Source organism: Molothrus aeneus, chromosome Z (assembly GCF_037042795.1).
Source record: "Molothrus aeneus isolate 106 chromosome Z, BPBGC_Maene_1.0, whole genome shotgun sequence".
Classification (NCBI taxonomy): Eukaryota; Metazoa; Chordata; class Aves; order Passeriformes; family Icteridae; genus Molothrus; species Molothrus aeneus.
Genome location: NC_089680.1, coordinates 69,075,606 through 69,092,829, shown reverse-complemented (window position 1 = coordinate 69,092,829; position 17,224 = coordinate 69,075,606). Strand labels below are relative to the sequence as shown.

Below are 17,224 nucleotides of genomic sequence, written 5' to 3'. Positions count from 1 at the left end.
GAAATGAGCCTGAAGCGGCACTGAATCTGTATTTTGTAATCTTTTTTAACAGAACTCTCCCAGTAATATGAGCATGAGCAACCAGCCTGGAACTCCCAGGGATGACAGTGAGATGGGTGGAAACTTCCTAAACCCTTTTCAGAGCGAGAGTGTAAGTATTCCATTACCTGGCTTGTTGGATTGCAAAGGTGAACATGTATCTGTGGCCTTTTGTTTAGAAAAAGAAACTTTACAAGTTTTGTAGTGTGCTTGTAGTGCAGCACTGTGTCTTGCATGTATTTTAATAGTTTCTGAAAGTACAGCATTGATTTGAATAAAAAATGCTGTGCAAAAGAGAGCTGAAACTGGAATAGGTGGGAGGCATAGATTCACTGCAGAAACTCTTTGGGCCACGAGGTCAGTGAAAAAGCAGGGTTTACACTGAAGTATGTGATGAAAGCACCAATAGATTCCATGTTGCAGTGTGCTGTTACACCCATAAAAGGCAGAGGTTCCACTAGTGTTCATTCTGGGGAAAATTACGTTTTTTTTTAATATATGGAATGCTCAAAGCAGCAAAATGTGGTGTAAACATTTTACAGAGCAAGACTGTGGTATTGTCATGCTCCTGTGCCTGAAGCTGGGTTTGTAAATCCACCTCTAGGTCCCTAAATAGGAGTGTAACCTCATTAGCTGTGACAGTGGTGACCTGCTGCTCAGTAAACAGCTTCTGTTAGATCTCAGCATAGTCGAGTTCCATGGAAAATTTCCTGGGAATCTGATTTTCAGGGGTTTTGGGAGGTTTTCTTTTTCAGCTAGTGAAAAGGAAGAGTTTCTGCCAGTTAGCTGTTGGTGGGCACACATTCAGGTTGTGTGGAGTGTTGAAGAAAACTGTCATACACAACCTAAGAAGAGCAGTGTTTAATATCTGCCAGAATGGCAGAAAGCACAGAGGCTCCATGAAACGTGGTCCCTGCTCCTTGCAGCCCTTGGCTCCCAGTCTGGCACGCTCTGCTGTGCTGAGAGCAGCCAGGGTCACTGAAACAGGGCCGTGGGAACAGGAGGACATCAGTGCTACTCTGGAGAAAATCACTGCTCTCAGGCACTCCCTGGGTTCTGGGTGTTTTTGTGCTGCCTGCAAGAGCCAGGGACTCGGATCTCTCACGGTTTTGTTGAGATGTGTGCCTGCAAGGCAGGAGTGCCACGTGCCAGGGGCGGCCCTGTCTGCTCCCAGGCACTGCAGGCTCTCTAACATGGGCTCCTCTCTCATCCTGGGGGCTGCTTTGCTTTCTGATCCATGTTTTGCCACTTGGCTGCTCAGAATAGGTGTTACCACAGAGTCCTTTCTCCGGGAGATTTGCTGTTCAGTTCACCAGGAATTTTGGTTAGGGGTAAATAGCAATGCAGGACTTAATAACAAGTTGAAAGTCCTAAACAACTTGAGACCATGTTTTGATTCCTTTCCCAAAGTGATTCCCCAGATACTTTGGCTCAGATACAGGAGATTCCTTGAGCAGGTGCTTTGCTTTAAGCCTCAGAGCTGGTAGTCAGACCTCTGTAATTTACATGGTAGGGAAGACCCATCTAAAATACTCTTTCTATGTGCTTGGACACTTGGAAATGGCCAGCTTGTAACTGAAGACTTGGCAGGATATGTAGGGCACATGTGGTTTTGCACAGGCAAATTTATCTTTCCTTTTCCTTCTGTCAATTTTCAAACTGCTAATCTTGCATTTTAACATTTTCCTCTACTTTAGAGGATGTTAGACCAAATTAGCTGGTTTTGCAGTCCACAGTTTTTAATTTAAAAGCAAATTGGGTGTATGGATGTGCATTTCTTCTAGGCACTGTGGTGTCCCATTGATTACTTTAATGAAGCACTGCTAACCTGAGGGTAGCTGTAGCTTGGGTAAAGGCTGCAGTTCAGTTTGTGTCACTACAATCGTGTGATGTGGCGATTGGATTTTTGGTTCACATAAAGGAAAATGACCACTGGTGATTCAGCTCGCCCCCCTAAAATTGCTAACACAAAATAATACAGACCAAAACCCTAACTGAATCACAGTCATACATATCTTTGTTCCTTTCTTCCCCTAAAGTAATCAAAAACTCCCCAAAATCTTGTGTGGTTCAGCTAGCCACGAATGCAGCCAGTCTATTTCAGACTAGGCACCTGCCCAGGAAAATTCCCCAGTAGCCAGCAGTGGGCAGGGAGGGGAATAGAAAGCCTCAGTGAGGTATTAGTTCATCACAGCACCCAGGTAACACCAGAACAGCCCTCAGGGGCATTGCCTTTGTCAGCAGTGGCTGTATTCTGGCATGACAGAAGCACAGCAGAAGTTCTGGGACACAAACTGAACTGCAGCCCCAAGAGAGGCTGCAGCACAGATTCAGGAGGGAGCTCAAGGAGCTCTGAACCCATTGCTACCTATGGACACCTGTGAGTGGGGGGAAGAATGTTTGTTAAATTGTGGATTCCTCTTTTCCAGTACTCCCCTAGCATGACAATGAGCGTGTGACCCGTTCACAAGTGTCGCCATGAAGACCACAGTGAGTTGGCCCTCTCCAGAGAGCTACTGCAGAAGAAAATTATTCGTCCCAGTGTACAGTTTAACTAAAGGATCTCAGACACAATCAGACCCACCTGTTTTTTTTTTTTTTTTCTCCTACCATCTCCCCTGTTTTGTCAAGAAAAGTGGGTCCCAAACATGCTTGAGACAACTGTAAGGAGTGGCATGAGAGAAGTGCCCGAGGTGGAGCTGCCAGCGCCTGTCTGTGTGTGTACATGTGTGGGTCAGCGTGGGGTGTGTGTGTGTGACACCCAAACACACACACACACACACAGACCCCAGGACACTGTCAAATAGGATCACATGACATCTTACGTAGAAATCAGAAGTAGGGACTTTTATTCCATTTCTTTTTTTTTTTTTTTCACGTTTACATTTTAATTATTAAAATTTGCTTTCCCTCTCCCATCCTGAACTGTTTTATGTTGCATATATCACTGCTTTATAAGTTATTTTTTAAGTTGAACTCAAAGGATAAATTCTTTTGATTTTGTTAGTGTCTGCCATTATGGATAGGAATAAAATTGCTTATACGAGCTTTCATTACCTTGTGTTTGATACCAGCTACCCTGTGAATCACAAATTGTACTGTCTCAAGAAATAGAAGAAAGCTCATCTTAACTTTTTGGAGAAATTTAATAACTTCCACCTGGTTTGGGGATTTTTTTTGATACTTTGCCTTTAAGAGAAAAAAAAAGCACTGAAGGTTATTTTTCTTCTTTAATTGAAGCCTAATATCTGCAATATCTATTTTAAATGGAAGCCTGAATTTGATACAAGCTTCTCAGTTTATATAGAGTACTATAAGGTTACTGTAAGTGAGCTCCAATTGCTATAGAATCTAGCAATAAAGTGTCAGGGCTTCTCCTGCCCTTGGAACTGAGTTTTCTGTTTAGCATGGTCTTCTGTAGGGGTGGTAGTTAGTGGAAATACAGTAGAGTCCTTATCACCAAAACATTTTCCAACAACCTACAATTATGTTTCCCATTTTCAGTGATTCTCAAACATATATGAGCAATCTGTGTTCCTAATTATAAACAGTATTTCCCAAGCCCATTTCGAAAATCAGGTCACCCTGCTTGGGTGTGTGTTTTCTGCCATATCTGCCAGAATTAATTCCCACAAAACTTTTCAGTCAGCAGCCTTTTTTTTTTATTATTTTTCTTTGAGCCAAAATGCCACAGTAAACTTTTTATGACTACTACTAGCCTTGTTGTGAGGGTGTTACCTTTTGCCATGAACAGAAAGGAACAAAGGTCTGGGCCCTTTTAGGAGGACATACAGTTAGACATGAAAGCTGGGGCCAGAATGCAGAAAAAGGCCTAAAGGAAACGCTTCTGGAAGCATTCCCATTTCTCTTCAGGCAGAGCTCTGAAACCGAGATTATGGTACTTTTACTTAGTTCCTGATGATTTTCAGCTCCCCCAGGAAAAGAAAGGTTTCCAGTTTGTAGTGATACAAAGGCTGATGATTAGCAATGCAGGCACAAAGTGGCTCAGCAGAAATTCGTGCCACAGACAAACAGCAAATTCCTCTCCCTGGACTTTAATCCAGAGGAGCCACTTGGAGAGCAGGAGCAGTTCTGGGATGTGGTATATCCATGTGCAAGGGGATTCTCTTTCATGAACTTGTGGTAAAGGAATATCACCCATATCTGATGGGCTTGTGATGGTAGCTGGATGTGTAAGGAATTCTACAATCTCCTAACCAATTTTTATTTCCATATATTACACGTGTATGATATATGGAAATAAAAAGATTTAACATGTTACTCTCCTGTTAGGGTTACTCAAAGATGAAAGTCTCAGAGGATCAAAATGACATTGAAGTATCAAAGATTTTGTTAGCATTACTTTTTGGTAAGAACTCCTTGATTAGATGTAAACATGACCTAGATAGTCATTATATGGTTTTGTAGGCTGTATTCTTATTGATTATGAAGGTCACATTCATTTGCATCTCTTTGGAAAACACTTTGTTGCTGTTCTCCAAAGATGCTGGAAGACCCTGCTATTGGCTCAAGTCACAAACACAAAATCAGGTGTAATTTCTTCAGACCCTTTGCTGTTGTCACTAACACCACATTACACCCAGAGTCCAGGTGTCCTTGCAGCCTGGGTTGGCCACCTGTATTATCTGTGGTCGTCTTCCAGGGACCCAGGGACTCCTTCTGGCCCAGTTTCAGCCAGATGGTGTCACTGCTGCTGGACTAAGGCAGATGGGAACAGTGCATCGAGTGCCAAAGGCCATTCCCAGGTCAGTGAGCTGTTGGGCACCTTGGAAGGGTGGAAGTCTGACCTTTAAACCTGTGCATGGAACTGCTGACACAGATTGGATATCAATATTAAAACACGTTATCCTCACTTTGATACGGGAGCACAATGTCCTTTCAGCACATGATGGGTTCACTGTGTCCTGCATTTCTCACACCCGCACAGCCCCACGGGCAGCAGCTGGTGCCACTAATGCTTTGTCCGAGGCCTTACCAGGCTCCTCCAGAGGCCAGGTTCTGCAGCTGAACCTTTAGAAAACAATCCTGTTTGCTAATTACTCAAATCCTAAATTATACCTTTGGATTATTTCTTTCTTAATAAGCACAGGGCTTTTTGCTTGTTCATTTCTCTTTCCTTTGCTTACAAATCCTTGTAGGATTTTCATGGTATCTGGAGTATCAATATGGGAAGAAACACTATTCCCAAGCACTCAGTTTTTGCTCCCACTTCCATTTTTTATGCTCCAGATACCAGGAGCAATGTAACTGCTGTTTGGTTCTGTCCTTATGCAACAGCACTGTTGATAGTGTCAGAACTTGTCCAGCTCTGGTAGGAATTTTATTTTAAGTGGTGCAGGGTAGATCTTCTCACACTGGGTTTTTAGACAGATCTTGCTCTTTAGCATAGAAGTAAATAGGACCTGATTCTGTAAATGGGTATTTCAGGCAAAGTTGAAGTAAGCCTTCTTAAAAACAGAAGTGATTAAATCTTAGAGTAGCAGAAATGGAGAGTAAGGGATCTGTTATGCTGTGAGAACTCTTGCAGATATTCCAGCTTCGTAGAAAACAGCTGAAACTGGATTCACCTGTGAACTTCACAGTGAAACCAGGGTCTTACCTGCTGCTCAAACCTATGGAAAGCAGTGCTCAGATGCAGATGTCCACGTCACCCAGAATTTATTGCCATGTCTAAGAGCAGGCATTGAGGCAAGGAAGAAGTTTCCCTGTCTGAATCACAGGTAAAGCATGTGGCCTGGTGTGCATTAACAAAATACCTGGATATTTGCATGTAGCGATTACATTATTTTCTTAACTACCTGAGAATCAGGAAAAACTGCAGTTTGGAACTTGCACTTCCAACCCCCAGAGATTCCATTTTTTATTTGGAAGCCTTCTGGTTGCAGAGCCCTTGCCCCCCAACATGTCAGATATTCAGAGACAGTAACAACTTTCAGGCTTTTGCTTTCAGCCTGTTCCCCATAGTGTAGGATTAAATGTTCTATGTCCCAGGACATCCAGCTGTTCCTTTCCCTTCCAACAGGAATACCCAATAAGAAATGTGGAGGCTACTCATTTATTTTAAAACCACTTGGGGAGAAGTGAATAGAAGCTTGCTTCTTTAAGGATGCATCAAAGGACAGCTTCTTGAACTGCCTAAAACCAATCGAATTTTCCTGTGTTCTGTGGCAATACTGCATGTGCAAATGATTTGGAATTAGATTTAATGAGGGACCAGCTGTTACAATATTTAGTGTTGATCACTTCATTCAAAAATGACTTTTCAGCTGATACATGTTACACAGGGTCCTATTTCTGTATCAGTTATTTATTAAGTGTTTTCCCCTGTTTCTAGTCAGCTCTGATCCACTGTTGTTGCCATGCCTAAGTATGGACTGGATTATTCAGTACTTCACCCTGCCCATTTGCCTTTCAAGAATGTAAAATATACCTTAATGATGTAAAACGTACAGGTAAATTTATTTTTCTTTAATTCACCATAAGTGGTGATAGAGCTGTGGGTGCTGTCAGACACACTTGGGTTTGCTCAGGCCTTAAGGAGGGGAATCCTGACAAAGCACATCTTTCAAATAAACCCCTATAAACTACTTCAACGCTGTTATCTCACAGTGAGGATCCAATTCATGATTTAGTGATTCAAAATAACTCTAGAAATTCAGAAATAAATTAGTTAGGTTTAAATTTTGCTGTATGCAGCTCTTTCTACTTTTCACATATTGGCACAGTTCTGTAAACTGCTGCTTGTGCCAGTTCTGCTGAAACTTTGATGAAACTATTCACATAAGGTCATTGTTTGGGTAGGATTTCACCCTAGTCTGGGTCAAATATATAACTTACCTGTGGTGTAACATTATTTGGCAGATGTAAAAACTGAGTACATAGAGAAAAATACAGAGGGTCTGTTGAAATTACCAAAATGATGTTTCAATCTGAAAAATGAGAAAAGAGAGTTTAAAATACTTCTTTGAGTGCACTCCTGTATAGTGTCTACATATTGGAAACAAATTACAGTACCAAATCTAGAAAAAGTAAATACATCATCTACTCAGCACATGAAAATTCTGATCCTGCCAACAGCTTCACCTTGATCTCAAATTGAGCCTGCACATAGTTAATTTTAAACAGATCTAAGAACAGGTAGTATCCTTCAGGAAATTAAAAAAGTAGGACTGTTGTAATCTAAACCCATGCTTGAACATGGACAGTCTAGAGCTCAAATTAAGTCTTTCCTAAGCAGCCATTATTTCACAGATCTTAGCAGTGCAGGAGCATGTTTATGTATCTATAGTACTGACATGCAGAGCAGATTTGGCTTTCTTCTGTTTCTTAATTTATTAGAGCTTTGTTCACTATTACATAAAATATTTCTGTGAATTTGTTCTTTCATCTTGTTTTCAGTTGTGCAGCCATAGTTTCCCTCCACACAGCCAACAGCTTCGCAGTTTTAGTCCAAACTTCTGTTTGGTTGCTGTTCTTCATTTAAGCTTAAAATGTGTAAGAAAGCCTCTCATGTAATAGGAAAACTTGCCATAAAAATGTATAAAGGTTTTCTTGGGTACATGTTTTCAAATTTAATAAATGCAGTTTTCGGTTATAATTTCAAATGGTCACTTTCTAGCCACTATTTCAGTTTTGTGCACAAAAGAAATGGATAGACAAAAAGAAAATCACCTTCTTTTTCTTTATTTCACTTCAGCATTGTAAATATTTGCTGAAAGACATGGTTTTGGGGAAATCAGATAAAAAGAGATTTGCTGCCTAGTTGCACTAAATAATACAGCTGGACTTCATGCTGAAAGCTCCTTCCACATCCCCAAAAGTGTACAGCTTGACATCCGAACTGTGTGACCTCGTACAAAGCCTAATTCACCAAGAGTGGTTTAATTTGCCCGGTCAGTGTTTGCAGTGTGTCCCGCGGATGATTCAGGGTTCTGTGGTCCCAGAGCAGTGACCGAGTGGTCGAGCAGGCTTGTTCCCAGGGCCAGGTGGCTCAGGAGTGGGCAGTTTTCCACCAGAAACAAGGTGTTCGTTCGCTACCTCGCTGTTCTCTTGAGAACTTGCACAACTCTTCTTGCCGTTAGGTTCTGGGGATCCCTTCACAATTTTACAATGCTGAGACAAGAGGCTGGATTTTGCTAAGAGAAAATTCTGGCAGTTCTAGCATCGGTTTTTATAGGGAAACAGCATGAAACATGGGGATTTTGAAAGGTGATGTGTTCTCAATAGCCTAGGAAACAGACTGTACAGTCTAGGGGTTTGGGCTATTGCAGAGATACTGAAATCATCAGTAACTGCTTTTGATGGGAAAAAGTATTGTTGTGGAACAACTGCTCTGACCCCTGAGGAGTCAAATTGTCAACTGGATGAACTGGATATTTTAGGCTTCACTTGTGTGGTTTTAATCTTCATGTTTTACTCTCTCTCACTTGGACTTCCCCTATAAATGTACTGTGCCGGGTCTTTGCACAAAAATAAGAACATTTTGCCCAACAAGCATGCAGGAAGTTGTTCTTACCTGTAACAAGAGCCCTGCTGGCGAGACTTCATTTCATTAATAGAAAGGAATATTGAGTTTAACACCAGATAAGGACAGTGCAGCATCCTGAGAGCTCTCACTGCTCGAGATGAGGACAGTTAGCATCCCACATACTCACAAATCAGACGAGACGGGTCCTAACAATGATAGAAAACAGCTTCAAAGAAAAACTCGTTTTTGTCTTGCAGAGTGGATGAAAATAAAATCCCAAATACAGGATATATTTAATTGAGGTAGAAATTTACTAAAGTTCTCTGTAACAGAGACACAGAGCACACCCAGTGGTTTAGTTGGAAAACAAAGTGGTGTTATTAAATTGTTGTCAATAAACATACCATCCAAAAGCAGGTATAAGCTATTTTCAATTTCATTTTTCTAGCCTTTTTTATTTTTTCTGATTATGTTGTAGTTTTGATTTGATTTGCATTTACATTAATGGATAAGGAAGAGAACACAAGTTCCCAAAGTAGGGCTGGAATGAATTAGGGCTAGAATTAGACACACGGAAGAGTGGTGTGAGTAAAGCTGGAGTTTTCTGTCAGTTATAAATCAAGTGAATTTTTATATTACTATTTTTCCAGGACAAAAAGCATCCATACAGTAAACTTTGGCTCTGTCATGGCTGTTTGAGAAGCGTGAATCCAATTGCTGTGTGTGTGCTTGGACACCAGTTTTGAGGGGGGTTTTTTGATTTTTTTTTTGCAAGTATCCCCTTGGAGTGCATCTGCTTTGTGCATGTTCGGCTAAAACCACAAAACCAAACCACTTTTGTTTTTATGGATTGCTGTACACGCATCTGGTTCTGGTGGAAAGAGGAGGAAGTTTTGTTAGCTGGTGGGTTAGCATATTTATGTGAATTACTTACAGCATTGGTAAACTACTGTCAACTTTGTTCACATTGCACAAGATACTCTGTGTTGTCTATTGCTGGTGTTATAACCTCGGTGGTCCATGCATATCCTGTAAATTCCTGTAGGTTTTGTGTAAGAAATCTTGCCACCACTGCTTGCTACTGTAAATTCTTGTTTTGAAGCAAGAGGTGGCCTTTGACTGTACAGCCATGTGTATTATATACTGCAAAAGTCCTTGTTCTGTCCTCTGAACTCACTGTCCACATAGAGTTGAAGCTCTGTTAAGCACGCTTAGTGGTTTCAGAATTTATTTCAAACAGCAGATCTATAAGCCATTTACAGAAATATTAAATGTAATGTAAGAGAATTCAACCCAGTTCATATCCTTTTCTGAGAGCTTGGGGTTGGATTGGAGCGGGCAGCTGCAGGTTTTGGAGCATCCCAGGTGCCTGTGCCTGCACACCTGAGAGGTGTCACAGCTGCGCAGTGTCCCCTGGCAAAGGGGTGCCCCAGGCACAGCACCTGGGCAGGCTGCTGCCTTACAGAGATGTGTGAGCTGGTGTGTTTTTTATTCCCCACAAACTGCAGCAGTGCCAGGACAGAAGCCCATCTCTAGGGGCACATGAGAGGCACAGCACTGCCCCTGCATTGTGTCCTCATCCCCACCCACCGGCAGGCTTTACCTGAGGTGGTGTTTTAAGGAGATTTGAACTCTCTGTCTGGTTACTGACAGAGAAAAATAACCTGAATTCTGGGACTCTGCATTCTTTTTTTACAGTATTTTATGATATACAACAAAGACCTGAAAATGTCTGTGTGTTCTTTGCTGGTTTCTGACATCAGAATTTCAAGTCCTGTCTAGTCTGAAAGGCAATGATGGGAAAAGTGAAGAAGCTTGGAAAGTTGAAGGGGATTCTTACTTGGATTACTTTAAATTCTGTGTTTCTATTGATAGTTGAATTTAATGAGTAGGCTAATCTTTAGAATTAAGGCAGTCTTAATGACTTTGCACCTTCACCCTTTCATGTAAGACTTTGAGAACTTGCAGTAAGTGTTCCTCATGCTTACAGTCCAATTTGTAGATAAATTCCCTGTATTTCTAAGATCAAAAAATATTTCTACAGTTACTTCAGCCCTTTACAGAGAAACAACAGGGCAATCCCTGTCCCATAATCCCAAGTATTTGTAGGTGTATTTTAGACAAAGAATGACTTTCAACATCATAACTGAAACTAATGTTCAATATTCCAGTCTCTGGAAGTAAAGGAAACCTCAGTAATTTTGCAAACCAGCAAGAATGAAACTTCTCTATATAAATACTAATGTAGAAAGTGCATGCAAAACTTGATACTGCCTCTGACCTTAATCGTTACTATTGATACTATTGGGGATCTCACAAATGTGTGTTTCAGAACGCTGTATTTCTCCTCCGTGTGTGCTTCATCCTCATTACCGACAGCTCCTGCCAAGAGCCAGCCCATGCCCTAGCCAGGGGTGGGGATGCAGAGCTCCCACAGCACCATGGATACGTGGGCATGTGTGCATGTTGTGTTAGGATGAGTACCTCTCGGGCTGCAAACCCCTCCAGACCTTGTGTGTAACTCTGCAGGGCAGCCTCTGGGCTGCCTGGGAGGGCTGCAGTCCCAGGCGGCTCCGGGTCTTGCTTTGGGGGATCGTCATGAACTCAAGCCTCACTGTTGAGCGTGTGATGAGCTCCCTGCCAGACTGTGAGCTGCAAAGGCACGGCTGGTGTGGGTCACTGACCCAAAGCGTGTCTGGCTGGGAGCCTCAGACAGGCCTGTGACAGACTGGATTGTCATGGTGATACTGTGCCACCACATCAGACTTGTTTCCGCTCCATGCTGTGGCCTGATTCATCCTGCCCTAATTTCAGCTGGCTAAAAATTACAGCCCGGGTCTCCTGTGTAAGCCAGAGGAGGGACATGAGTGGAGATGCCTCTGGAAGATTGCATTATGGCATCATTTGCCCTCAGCACTGATGAACAGCTGGAATTAGGTGGGATGAATCCAAGTGTGTACAATTGGCTTCTCACACCTCTACACGAACTTGTATTTGTTTGAGCTTGGAATGGGCAAGAATAATACAGCTCCTTTGAACCTGAATCCGAGTGTCTTACAGGTGACTTTCTGAATTCAATCTCAAGCATGAGATTTCTGCCCTGTAGTGCTATTTTCTTTATTTTTACTTCAATTTTAATGAACAGCTGTAGCTTGAACTTGCAAATTGTTGAAACATTTCCAGAGGGATTACCCCTGCCTAGGAAACCTCACCTTTATTACTCAGAGTGGGCTTCCTTGTAACCTGCACTGATTTTCTTTGGAAGCAGGGCAGGGTAAAACCATTGCATAGATCAATCAACACCAGCAATAGCATATGCAGCTTTTAAATTCAGCTGTGACCTTGTAACTAAGGTATTAATGTTCATACTTTCCAGGTGTGGCTAAAGATTCCTTTCCTGAGAGCTTTAAGGAATAAATCTAGGTGGTCCTGGTTGAGGATTTTGAGAATACATGTAGTAATGGCGGTTTATGATAGGTTTTTTGAGGGAAATGTGCGACAAACTTGTTGGCATTTGGTGTGCTGTTTTGGAGATGAGGGAATATCCCGTGTCAGATAGAGCAGATGTGCAGGCAGCGTCACTGTGGGTTAGCAGAGTAACCTCCTCTCATTCCCCTCACTCCCTTCCCCATTACCTGCGGTACGAAATCCTGACAGCAGTTGTGCCAGTTGTTGTGGCGAGCTGAGGAACAGCTCCAGGCTAAAACTCAAATGTTGTAGCTGCACCTTCCACCTTCACTGGGTGTCCACGTTCTCAGAGCTGGGCTGGGACAGCAGTCACCTCCACAGCTGCCCTGTAATCTCATCACACAAAAGTGGGTGTCACTTTTTATGAGTTTAACAGGAGCAGTATTGATCCATTCACTTTATTTCCTGAGTTGTGAGTCATTTGCTGTTGGAAATTATACAGATCTTGTGTAGCTGCAAGTAGAAAAATTGAGATTTGTTTCTTATGATGAGCTGGTACAATTCCCGCTCTGCTGTTCAATATTTTTGAGTGCTGAAGTTAACCAAAATGCTACTTTCATGGGTTATCTCAGCCTCAGCTCTGCATGAAAATGGGTATGAAATTCCAGTTGCTGTTCCTGGTTTCTCTGTGAATTCTGAGCCAAAGGTAAAGCAGTGGGGAAGATTGTTGTGGCAGCCACTCACTGACACCTTTTCAGATGCACAAAGCCATTCTGTCATCTGACGGTGCTCCAGTTTTCTCACTGGGTCACCATGTTGTTGTCAGCCAGTGGAGGAAAGGTGGACGAGCTCACCACCTGGGAAGAGTAGAAATGTAGCAAGTAACGAGCTATGTTCTCCAACAGTCCTTTATTTGTAGAGCTTCACTTTCAATTAACATTTGTACCTTCAGTTATTATTGTACCATTCACTATCTTGAGGTGGTATGAGCAGAAATTTATGAATATATATAATTTACCAGAAATATAGGCTTGTATTGTGCCTTTGTAATTCTCTTCAGCTTCAGTATGTATACGCTACGAGCAGATGAACTTCCTCCCTCTTTTGGGGTGTTCTTTACTGCAACGGTAGCTGATGGCTTCATTAATATTGGCTCTTTTAGTCTTCTGGGGCTAACATTTCTGTTTTTCTGAGTGAAAATGCCATAGTGCCCTCAGCAGACATAAGCACAATGACATAACACTGCAGTGCATGCTGTCTCTTAGCTTCTCTCTACATGTGCTTGCATGTTGGAAGATCTGAAGAGCTGCTGTGTAAATTGCTACATTATTTACCCAATACAGGTGGTTTTCCGCCCTTTTTTGCTCAAAACTCCCATTAACTCAGAAGTTAGTGATGGCTCAAAGGGGGGTTTTGGAAGCACAAAGGATGCAGGAAGCAACTCTTCAGTAGTTTACAGGCTGCTATAAATGTCTTTTCAGCAACGAAATGTAGCATTTTAGCAGTAACTTCCTAGTGAAAACACTGAGCGTGCTTATCACTTAAGATTTTAAGAAAAAAAGTGTCAGACTGTGTAATTGTATCTCATATAATTTTGACACTTAACCAGTTTTATCTACGTGTTCATGCTATACCAACCAACACAGACCTGAAAGGTGACAGCCATGTTTTTGTTACACAAGAAGTCACAGTTTACCAGAGGTTCTGTTTTGAGTTTTTGTTTCTTTACCACATTTTCACTGCAGAGGTATTTTTCTATATAGTTAATCTGAGGCTTCCTTTCACCAACCAAAAGAGTCTGTAGCCCTCTGCACTGTGAAAGGCAAAGCTCTGTGGAGAGACACGGGCTTCGCACTTGCCCAGCAAATTAGCAGAAATTTCACCCAAGCCATAAAAGCCTCTTATGTTAATCTCTATTTATGTAATTAAAGCAATTAGGGATAGGAGCTTCAGGAATAATGAGGTCTCTCTATCCTCCATTTACTCCCTCTGTGCTTCATAGGGATTTAAGGGTTCTTTTTTCAAGGCTCAGCTGTGTCTCTTCAAACCAGTGCAGTCTAAGCATCGCATGAGATGCAGTTTATGGAGATAGCATTGGAGCGTGAAAGATTTATTCCTGGTAGCAAGGAAAAACTCGTGTCCCTGTGGACATGGACACTTGCAAACAAGTCTGATACCGAGAATTAAAACAAATGCGTTCAAGATGGTACCAGTACATCAGACTCTGTTCTACAGTGGGGTTTTTAGCTTTTGTCATTTGTATTTTATTTTGTGAAAAAAGGAGTTGGGGGGATCTCAGATCACATGGGGAATATTAGAAGTATATCACTCAACAATCATTTTATAAAGTCTAACTTCAAAATGCACTATGATTTATTACAAAAGTATATTTTCTTCTGTTTTTCGACATGGTGGTTTCCATTTTGTGATAAGTTAAACTCAGCAGTTAATTTGTTGCACTGCCTGGCTGCATGAATTCATCCAGTGTACATACGTACCTGTGCAGCATTACTTTTGGGGTTTGTATTTGAATTTGCAGTATTGATTATTATTTTTGTATTTTACTTTGCCTCTGTTATTGGAATTGTAGTAAACATAATTTATACATATGATTTTACAACTGTTTTGCAACTGAAAAGTCTCCTTTAAATTGTAAAGTTTTATTGATGGATACTCATTAAAATGGTATAAGAATTATATTAACAATTGTTTTGTGTTTTGATGCTCTCTGTATATAAATATATGTCTATTTATCTGTTTAATGGTGCTTGTGTCTTGCAATTTTGGATACATTTTAGAATAAAGTTTCATTTTACAAGAAGTAGTTGTATTTTCACAAGCTGTGTCCCAAAAAAACCCCACAACCAAACACCTTTTTTCCATAAATAACTAGGGTTATGAAAGAAGCATACAAAAAACATTTATAACTTCAGGCAGTAATAAATTTGTTTCTGGAATGTAGAAGTATGCTGTCTACAGAAGTGCACAGCTCTGTACAGCAGCTGATTTACTGCAGTAGCTGACATCTGTATCTAAAACGTTCCCAAAACTGTGCATTTTGGAGCACATCTTGCTAGCTCTAATGGCTTTACTTCACACATATGTTCACATCTAAGACTGAGCTTGTCATTTATTACCTGGAAAAGATGCACAAAAGGCACTTCCACAAAGGTGCCTTAGGTACAGTACCTTGATGATGCCACAGGTGCTGCTCTAGCTGTGCCACAGAAGGTGGGAAACCATTATTAGTGAACTACACTAATCGTTAACCAACACCAAACCCACCACAGTCTTTAGTACCTCAGCCAGGAAATCTCAAAATTAGTAAAATCTCAAATTTACAAACCAAAACCACTACACGAAATTGATGCTTTTACCTGCTTTCAAAATGAAACTGCCACACTGGTGCCAGCAGCTTAATTTCTCTTTTTCCGCAGTGAGAGGCAAACAGTAAGACTTGGCAGATATTACCTGAGCACCAGAAGCTGTAAAACACTGTTTTAGTCCAATGGAGACTCTGTAAGGAACTACAGGAGTCAGCTACAGTGGTTCCTTTGCAGTCCATTACGCTCCTTTAGCTTCTATCTCCTGTAGCTGGAGGGCACAGTAAATGCAGCTTGTGAAAGCAGAGAATCATTTGAGAAAGCTCATTTTAGAGTGTGAGTTCCCTGGCTGCACTGCCCAGGTGTGTCTGCCACGGGCACTGCTTATTTGTATCCCTATTCCCCACAGGACACCCCCTGAATGAATCTCGAAGGCCAAGAGCTTTGTGCACACCAGAGGTGTGATTCTGAAACAGCAGCTTTCCCTTGCTCCAGCTGCTCCTCTTTCCCCTCACCCCAACGCTGCAGGTTGTTCACGTGAGCAGATTTCGATTTTGCTGTGCCCCCCTGTGACTCCAGCAGCTTTGTAGCTCCCTCATCTCACAGCAAACAAGAGATCTGTAGCAGGCCAGGCACCTGATCACTGGGACTGTGTTCAACAGAACAACAAGCAGCATTATCTTAGAGAATGCCTGAGCGTGACAAGGTAAACCTGAAAACAAATTTACAAATTACTGGCCTAGGCAGGCAAAATGTAATATACTGGGGTTTTTTTAATAGGAAAATGTTGAGTTCTGTTAACAGACCTTTTCTTCTAGCATTTAGGATCCACAGTGTGAGAAACTGATAATTTGAGGTTTTGTCATCTGGATTGAGCAGTTGAGGAAACTGGGTTCAAACCTTTTACATACTCTCTTCAGATAGCAAGGCCAAGGTGTCTCACTGCCATGACAGTCTGTTTTTTCCCTTCACAGAAGCCAGAGAAGGAGAGAAAGACCAGTATTTTTTTTTAAGCAACAGAATGAAAATAAATGTAGGGAATAGCACAACATGCTGAGTTTCAGAGCCAGTATCTTCTGAAGTGTAACAAGTGAGATGATACAGCCATGGTGTTGCTTGATAAAAAGAGTATGTGCATAGAAACAGAGATAGTGCCATAGCAGTGCAGTGACAGTAACAGACCGTGTGGGAAAAGAACCCCTACTGCACTGAGAAACTCAGTTAAAATTCAAATTTTCCTGGCTGTTATAGGTTAAAGCTGGATCTTTAACAATGTTTAAATGAACAAGTGTTCACGATGTAAACTCATGCATGTATGTTTCTGAGAAACATGGGAAGCCCTCTCTGGAACAGTAACTTCCAGGAGGAAAGGTTGTAAGGAAGGGCTACAGAAAACAGTCCTGGTGCTGCAGTGAAACCACACAGCACAAGAGTCAAATATAAGCCTTGCATTCTTTCCTGGAAACCATTTACAGTTGATACCCTCTGCTACACTGCAGTAAAACATCTGCCTCACCAACACTGACAAGCCCAGGCACTGAGCATCCCAAATGGCTGAGCCTTCAGCACGAATAACACTGTACCCATGGCAAAAGTAAAACCTTGACCCTCCTGACAGCTCAGAAGCTCTTCCTCAGCAGAGCTTGTATTTCCACAGTGTGCGGGGGCAGCAGTTATCCTTACCAGCCGTGTGAGGAGGAGGAGGTAAGAGAAGGAGCTCTCTGTGGGCTCTCAAGCTGTTGACTCCTGCAGGAATACGTGACCAGGGCCGTGGCCACAGAGGTGGGGATCCAAACATCCATGCTGGAAGTGCCAGTGGTTCTGCTGCCTTTGGAATGGGAGCATGTCTGCCCTGGATGCATCTGCTGGGATGTCAAGTTGGTGACAGCACGAGAGGGCACGACTCCAAAAGAGAAATACAAATGAAAGTATGAGCCAGTTTTGAGGCATTTGAGTGACGGTGGAC

The 17,224-nt window shown here is 42.0% G+C and overlaps 1 protein-coding gene across 4 annotated transcripts in view; it reads left to right on the top strand.

The window, feature by feature from the left end:
- SSBP2 (single stranded DNA binding protein 2) overlaps nucleotides 1–2,616 on the top strand; it is a 126,061-nt gene extending 123,445 nt beyond the window's left edge. For all 4 annotated transcript variants that reach the window (XM_066568750.1, XM_066568749.1, XM_066568748.1 and 1 more), the window contains 2 exons: nucleotides 53–151; nucleotides 2,469–2,616. In XM_066568750.1, the coding sequence (XP_066424847.1) occupies nucleotides 53–151; nucleotides 2,469–2,498 (129 nt within the window). In that variant the 3' untranslated portion in view covers nucleotides 2,499–2,616. The remainder of the gene's footprint in view (nucleotides 1–52; nucleotides 152–2,468) is intronic.
- Nucleotides 2,617–17,224: the final 14,608 nt, after the last annotated feature.